This window comes from Condylura cristata, unplaced genomic scaffold (assembly GCF_000260355.1).
Source record: "Condylura cristata isolate star-nosed mole 26May11 unplaced genomic scaffold, ConCri1.0 scaffold00016, whole genome shotgun sequence".
Classification (NCBI taxonomy): Eukaryota; Metazoa; Chordata; class Mammalia; order Eulipotyphla; family Talpidae; genus Condylura; species Condylura cristata.
This window is the reverse complement of record NW_004567117.1, coordinates 1,947,892-1,956,185: the sequence shown is the minus strand read 5'-3', so window position 1 is coordinate 1,956,185 and position 8,294 is coordinate 1,947,892. Positions and strand designations below refer to the sequence as shown.

The 8,294-nt window shown below is 50.4% G+C and overlaps 1 protein-coding gene across 1 annotated transcript in view; it reads left to right on the top strand.

Moving 5' to 3' along the window:
- The first annotated feature begins 745 nt into the window (after positions 1-745).
- The window catches only part of CIDEA (cell death-inducing DFFA-like effector a), a 21,116-nt gene continuing 13,567 nt past the window's right edge, over positions 746-8,294 (top strand). The window contains exons 1-2 of the mRNA XM_004683971.2: positions 746-783; positions 7,601-7,739. Of these exons, the coding sequence (XP_004684028.1) occupies positions 746-783; positions 7,601-7,739 (177 nt within the window). The remainder of the gene's footprint in view (positions 784-7,600; positions 7,740-8,294) is intronic.

The following is an 8,294-nucleotide window of genomic DNA, read 5'->3' as shown; positions in this document are numbered from 1 at the left end:
CAACAAGTAATTAGAATCCCCCTCAGCCCTGGTACTGTTTTCTCTTGTCTCCCTTATTCTGAGACAGTCACTTCCATAGAGCTAAAAGATTGTTAATGAAGTCAGAAAGGTTCCTTTACCCCTTAATTCTCAGGGTGGGTGGGTGGGGTCCTTCTTACAGTCTCCCAAATCACCACACTGCTTGGAAGCAACTGAAGAGGGGGAAAGGCAGTGTGTCCAGTGTCTGCTGAGGCTTCCTCACCTCCACAAAGAGCCAGCTGTGCTGCTGAGCTGGGCCTCGGTGTAGGGAGCTCCAGCTAGTCTTGGGGTAAAGTATGTACTCATCCTGCACCTCACTCTCCTCACTCTCCCCACTCCCGGTCGGGTTTAAAAACAAATCCTCTGCCTTCCCACAGCCAAAGCCATGCCTCCCAGGTAGGTGATGTCGCCGCCAACCGCCTCAGCCCCCAGAAAGTGCATGGCCAACGTCAGGCTGACTCGTCAGGCCACAGGACGCATCTGGGGTTCCAGGATCGTGGACTTGGGTTTCTGCCGTTGTATCAGAGAGGCGGTGCCCTCGAGGGACCCTGAAGGGGCGTGGACCCGCTCCCAAAATGCGAACTGCAGCTCTGGGCAGCGGCAAGCGGGTTCCCGAGGTCCTGGCGCAGGGCTGGTCGCGCCCGCGGGGCAGGCTGGCGGGGCGGGGCGGCCCTGAGCTTTAAGAGGCGGCGCGGCCCGGGAGCGGAGGGACTCGCGGGGACTCGCCATGGAGAGCGCCTGGGACTACGCGGGTGCCCTCATCAGGCAAGTGCCACCTCAGCCCGACTTGGGGTTGCGCCTGCTCCCCCGCCCGCCCTGCGCCCCTGGGATGAGCCCCTGGGCGCAGCACCCCCTGCATTGTCCTGCGCGGGTGCGTCCAGTGACTCTGACCCCTGAGCCGGGAGCGCGTCTCCCCCGCGCCCGGAGCGTGCTGCCTCCCGCTGCACTTGTAAACCGCCCCCCCACCCCACCCCGCCAGCTACGCTTCTAAACCGGGGTCCCGTTAGCCCCTAGTCCTCCTGCACCCTGGGCCCCCGCGCACCCCCAGGCCCGGGTCCCGCGCGCTTCCCCTGCCGCCCGCCTGCGTGTCTCCTCCTCCCCCGACTCCCTAAAGGTGGCCTGGGTGACACTCCTGGGTGGCAGGGGTGGGTAGGGTGAGGGGACTCGCTGGCCGCTGATGCAGCCTCCAGGCAGATACGGACCTGGTCCTGGGGACAAGGGAGGCGCTCCTTGGGGTTCGGGGATAGGGCTCCTCCGACACCTCGGGATCGCGGCAGGGTCGCGTGCGCGGGGTGGGGGCCGGCGGGGACCTCAGGCGGCCAGAGCTGACTCTCAGGTCGAGTGGGGCTTGGCGGAGGGGGACTGACCGGGGCGCTCCTCGGGTCCTGGTGGTTCCACGAGCCCTGCTCCGGAGGGGAAAGACCTCGCAGCCTCCAGGTTGAGGTGCTTACCCGCACTCCCCACTCTCTGCCCGCTCCCCACCCCCCAAACCCCATCTTTCGTCTTCTCCCTGTCCATTAAGTTTATCTTCGCAAACTAACCCTTGTTCTGAAAATCCTAAAAATACTGCTTGAAAGTATAGCTACTACGATCTTCGAAGTTCTTGGGAAAGACAGAGAGGTCCTGGAGTCCTTAAAGAGCAGGTGTTGAGGGGTGAGGTGTGTGTTTGTATAAGGGGCAAGGGGCATGTAAGGAAAGGCAGGGAGACTCACTTCCAGCACAGGGTGACCTGTAAGCTTCTGAGGGCATGCCTAATACTCAAGGTTAGAAAAAGAGATGCCATCTTATACAGCTGATCTTTCTGGAAGGCACTGGTGTTTCTTTTTTCTTTTTTAAGATTTATTTATTTATGCATACAGAACTGGGGTACAGGCCAGAGGTGCAGGGGGAGTGAGAGGATTCACCAGAGACAGAGTGGGGAGCAGAACAGTGAACAAAGTACACTGCTAAGGGGAGCAGCAGGCGGTCAGGAGAGGTCTGCTGCACACCAAGTGGGTCACCTCCAGGGTGGGGATTGAACTGGAGCTAAAGTGGCTTTAGCATCTTACTGTTGTGCTAATTTAACCCACTGTGCTACCTGGGAGGGCCTGGCACGGTGTTTCTTTTAAAAACAAATAACAAAAACAAACCCCTTAGGACCAGGGAAGGTGAAAAACAGATTTGCCGAGTGTCTCACTAACCTACCTTAGTGGCAAAGTAAGGCCCTTTTCCTTTTCTTCCTCTCCTTCTAGAACTACCCCACCCCCACTCCTACCCCTCTACCGTGGAGGAACAATTTTTAACAATGTACCTCCAGCCTGTTCTGGCATTAGAATGCAAGCCCACCCATTCCCCAGTTCTGGGCGCCAGGGAGCTGGGCTGTTTTTGGAGGGTAAGAGTCACTGGAGTTGCCTGGAGTAGAGGTTGACCCAGCGCTTCACCCTCCTCTTACAACACTGTCTCCAAATCCAAACCTGAAGTGTATCTGTGTGACATTTCCACTGGGTCAAACCAAGTAGAGGCCACTGGCTTATGAAATGTTGACAGATTAAAACTTTAGCCTATGTCTAATCTCACAAGTCATTCCTAAATTGCCAAGCTTCTGGAGTGAGTTCAGCCACACTATTGTAGTTTTTTGAAAAGTCTACCTGCTTCCAAACGAACCTGGAAGAAAATCACCTGTGATGTTTGTTGAGAGGAAGACACTTTTCTTCTCTATTCGTCTTTGAAACCTGTCTAGGCTAAAGATCCCTGTGAGTCACAGGCGAGGTGACGTTAATCATGGCCTGGCTGGCTGCCGGCTCCACTCTGTTCCTTAATTTAAACTGGACATACTGGTACAGGATGTCCTAACCCTTTTATTAGTAAATAAGTGCATTTTACCAAGAAAATAATTTAACCAACATATGTGTCTTCTTTTAAGATCAGGGACAAATAAACAGCTCTAGAACCAGCCGTGAGCTGTTAGCCATTGGTCATCAGTGTGGGCTTTGGTTTGAAGAAAGCCTGAGGTGTGGGTGTGTAAGTGGAGCAAGGACTGCCAGCCCGCACCTGGGATACAGCCCTGCTCTGGCCTGTGACCTGTCCGTGGTGATACTCATGCCACCCTGCAGATGCTTTAAAGCTGAACTATACTTGGTGCACGTGGCTCCTTTTAGAGCCACTTGTCCATAGGGAACTCTGGGTTTCTTCTAGCTGTTGTTTCTGTGCAAATTTGTGATCTAAATGGACAAGGAATTGTGTTTTCTACAAGTAAATAACACAGAGGACTCATCCTTAGTCCTTTGTGGGTCAAAACTTTTAATATTATTTCACTCTATATTATTATATTATTTTACTTTAATATTATAACATGATTTCAAAGGCCCTCCCTGGTGGCTCAATGTGTTAGAGCACAGCACCATGAAGCTCTTGCCAGCCACTGCAGCAGGAGTTAGATTCCCGGCCAGGGAGGTGACCCACATGGCACCACAAACCTCTCCTGTCCTTTCCTGCTGCTCCCCTCAGGAGTGTATTTCAGTCCATTTGCCTGTTCTGCTCCTCACTCTGTCCCTGGTGAATCATCTCACCTCCCTCACCTCTGGTCTGTAGCCCAGTTCTTGTATGCATAAATAAATAAAATGTATGATTTCACTTTAATTTTTTTTTTTTTAAGATTTATTTGTGCATACAGAGCTGGGGTCCAGGCCAGAGGCTCAGGGGCGGCGAGGAGTGTCACCAGAGACAAAGTGGGGAGCAGAACAGGCAGATCGACGAAGTACACTGCTGAGAGGAGCAGCAGGCAGGTCAGGAGAGGTCTGCCACGCCATGTGGTCCCCTCTGGGGCAGGCGGGGATCGAACTCATGCGGAAGTGGTTTTAACTTCTCAGTGCTGTGCTACCCCGCTGCGCCACCAGGGAGGGCCCTCATTTTAATGTTTTTATACCTTACCACACCAAGCACTTTGACAGGCAGGTCAGCATAGCTGAGGCTACTTCAGCCCCAGGCAGATTCGGGTGTGTGTTTCCAGCTGTTACAGGGTGCCCAGGAGGCCAACACTATTCCTCTGCCCCTTGCCACCGGGTCAGACATTTGCCCTCTGACACTATCCTCACCTATCCCAGTGACCCCAGATATCACAGCTGGGCCTGACACACACTTTCCAAGGGTCTTATTTCTCTGAGCTCCCATCTTTGACGTCATCCTATGTCAACATTCACTCGGCTCTGATGTCACATTCACTTTGTCCACTGGGACCTACTCCTGTCTGTGCTTCATTCTTCTGTTACCAGCATCTCCCTTGCCTCAAGATAAGATATGGTGTCTCAAATTTTTACCTGAACATTCCTGAGCAATACGCCTCAGAGTACTACCTCATCTCTGTAACTCCAAACACTTCCCAGCTCAGACCTGGCTCCTGGGCCTGCCTTTTTCCACTAGCTCCTGCAGAGTAAACATTAGTCCCCAGGGTGATCTATGAAGATGCTTGTTTTTTTGACCTAGGGGTTGGGATTGGGGGGGAGAATTAGCTTCATTTTACTGGAGTGAAATTCACACCTATAGTCAGTCTGTGGTTTGCTCTTTCATTTGGCACAATTTTCTTAGTTGAAAGCTCCCAGCTTCCCTCCAGGAAAAGTACAAATACTGTTCTGTTTCCCCTTTTTTTCCTGAGAGATTTGCCCCTTCCCAATTTTCAAGAATATTCTATGAATTCTGACTTCTCTTCTTGTCTCAATTTCTCTGAAACAATCAGTTTCCTTGAACAGCCTGTTTCCTGGTTTATTTTCCTTCTAGTGAGCATTTTCCCTCTCCCCCCACCCCTTTCCTCCACTAGACTGTCTGCTGCCATTTTTTTTTTTTTTTAATAAGGATTGATGGGGGCAGTGGGCGCATCTCAAAGTAGAAACCTAATGCTCCTGTGTTCCCAGAGTTTCTATATGAAAACAGGGAGGGGGAAATAGCAACACATTTTAGACATTGTGCTAAGGACCAGTGGCTAAGTCAGTGGACTAAGAGCACTAGGGTTACAGTGTTGCTTTGTTCACTGCTAGCTAGTGAATCAACCCTGCTGTTCATTTAGCTGAAGTGGAGAAAGTTTCATCTAGCATGTGTTGAATAAGCTTGACAAGTGTAACATTTCATTGGACTCTTTTTTATGTTGTGCAGAAATGTCTTGATTTTATAGACTTTGGCACTTCAGCTTGCTACCCTACCCAAGCTCTTGAAAAGAATGGCAGGGTTGAGTTGAATGTATTCCTAAAGATTTTCACCCAAAATGACCCAGTTCTCAGGAAACAGGATGAGGAAGAGGAACAATAGATTGAGTGTCCTTTTTTTTTTTTTTTTTTCAATCAAGGGTGGCTGTCTTTAAGGCAGGGTGAAGAGGGAGACCAGAATCACTGCCAGCAATTCCCTTGTCCGAAGCTTAAAGACAATGAGAACTTTATGCGGTCACCTGTGCTAAGTCACTGGAGCACTCGCTAAGGCTGCATTTAGGGAGGAGATTCAAGACCGTGGCTAATAAGGTCAGAGTAAAGTGTTTACCCTGAAGATGTTCCATTGACCACCAGGGCCTGGACCTAACATCTAAGATGTGGGCTCTGTTTTTCCATTTCTTTGATTCTGCCTGAGTCTATCTCTCCTTCTATAATAGCCCGAGTGCCAGTAGTAAACTAGGAACTAAGTAAAAAATAGACAGGCTGACTCTGGCTTTGTGAACACAGATTCTGGAAGGCCTCATAAATAGTGACAATGGTTTGGGCGAAAGAGAGGTCCAGGGTCACCAGTGCTATGGTAGGGATTGCACCTGGCAGTGTAGCCACCATGGTATGAAACCAGGTGCTGATTCAAACCCCTGCTCCAGGTGTGCTGATTCTGAACTTGCTCATTTCTTGTCACCCTGCACCTTGTTTTAATACTAGTCAGTACTATTATACCTGCAATACTCGTCCTGCAGAGGTGTTAGGCAATGCACAAGGTATTGGTACAGAACTCCAATCTTTCTCTCTCCCTCCTCGTAGGGACTTCACCCATGCATCTCAGTTCAGATGCTGTTAAGCTGAGAGCAAGCCCACAGTCTAAACCTAAAGGTATAACGTGGATAGACCTCCTGCTGTCCACCTGTTCACCCGGGACGAGAATGTGAACAAGTTCCCTGCAGCGCCAGCTTGGCAAAATGTGGGCATCTTGTGTGTCATGTTGTGTAAGCGAGGAAGCTGGTGTAACTCCTGGTAATCAGGGCAAAAGTTCAGAGGCTGCATGCCGGTCTTCCTACTCAAGGTTGGAACTTACCTTCTGGGGTCCTCCTCATTTCCTAGGAAGCCCACATTGGGGACTACTAATCTGACACAATATCCTTGCAGGTATCCAACTGGAAACCAACTGTGCAATAACTCTGGTGACATAAGAGGGAAAAGCAGCTCAGGGTGATCTGAGAGGTGGCTGTTCTTATGGACAGGGAGCGGCCCTTTCTCCTTGGGCTCCAGACTCGGGTATGTCGCTCAAGGTTGGCAGTTGAGAAAGAGTAGGTCCCACGGCATTTCCTTAATCACTGCATGTCCTGAGACACGAAGGCTCTGAGGCTCAGTTCTCCCATGTGAGAAATAGGGTGATACTTTTCCTTGATATTTGGGTAATGTGTTTTAAAAACGAACACATAGTTTGGCCCTGGCAAGTGCTCAGATACAAGCAGTGAAGGGGCCACCATGTGACACTTGCAGGATAAACTCCAGGCCGAGTTCCTGTGAACAACTGAGGTCTGATTCCAGAATGGCAATGTGCTGGCAAGACACTCATGGGCACTACAACGGAGATGCTCCTTAAATTGGCTGATTGCACTGCTAGCATGGACTTCAAATGACAGTTTAGTAGCACTGGCTCGTTACTATACTTTCCATTTTTCATATAGCAAATTACTTAATAAGTCATTGAATTTCCAGTTATGTCCATTTGTAGAGTTAAAATTAGACAACATAAAAAGACATAAAAAAATTAGACAACATGCTATTTAAAATTGATACTCCTGACAGTGGACTGGTTTTATGGGAGGTACACGGGAGAAATCTTTGTGCATAAAAATTCCAATGTAGGGGCCTCTCTGGTGGTACACGGGGTTAACACACAGCACTAGGAGGCCCTCTGCAGCCACTGCAGCATGAGTTCGATTCCCCAGCCAGGGGAGTTAGATCCCCCGACCTCTCCTGTCCCACCCACTACTCCCCTTTGCAGTATATTTCAGTCAATCTGCCTGTTCTGTTCCCCTACTCTGTCTCCTCTCACCTACTCTTGGCCCCCCACCCAGCACCTCTGGCCTGTACCCCAGTTCTTGTAGGCATAAATAAATAAAAATGGCAATTCCAATCTAGTTGGAAAAATAAAGCCTAAATAAATGACAATGTATGTGCATATCTATCAGTCAATAGATCAATTGATCAACAGATTGATATAGATGAGAATATTTACACTGATAGATACACAGACCGAATCCAGGGCTAATTCGCTGGGGCGGTGCATTCAGCACAAGCACAGGTAACCCCTGGAACTTCAGTCTTCATAACACTAACACAGATAGACCGCTAGAGGCACCAGAGAGCCGTAACAGCCTCGCTTGCATCTTCTGCGTTAGCCCTAGCGATGAAGTCTTGGCCTCCACTCTCCTGAATGGCACTGCACACCCGTTTGTCCAAGGCGCTGGTAACAGCAGCTGGCACGTGTTGGGACAGTGCAGCGACAGGAGCTGGTCCCTCGGGAGCCGTGGGGATGGAGTGAGTCCACATGCCAAACCCCGCAGCCCACCACACAAAGCCAGGCCTCCCTGGGAAACTGCTCATCTGTTTATATTCTTTGGAACAATTCCTTTATGGGTACCTTCCTAAAAAGTCCCCAGTCCTGGGTGAAAACCGTCTACGTGCTGCTACATTGGGCTGCTACATTGGGCTTCTTGGTGGCCCTTCCTAGTGCCACCAAGAAACACCTGTTCTGCCCTTGGAGTTCTCTTAAAATAATACATAATTGGCCCTCCCTGGTGGCGCAGCGGGTTAAAGCACAGCACAAAGAAGCTTAAGCCACTTCCACGTGAGTTTGATCCCCGCTTGCCCTGGAGGAGAGGCACATTGGCGAGGCAGACCTCTCCTGACCGGCCCGCTGCTCCCCTCAGCAGTGTACTTCATCAATCTGCCTGTTCTGCTCCCCACTCTGTCTCTGGTGAAGCCTCTAACCCTCTGCAATACTCGTCCTGCAGAGGTGTTAGGCAATGCACAAGGTATTGGTACAGAACTCCAATCTTTCTCTCTCCCTCCTCGTAGGGACTTCACCCATGC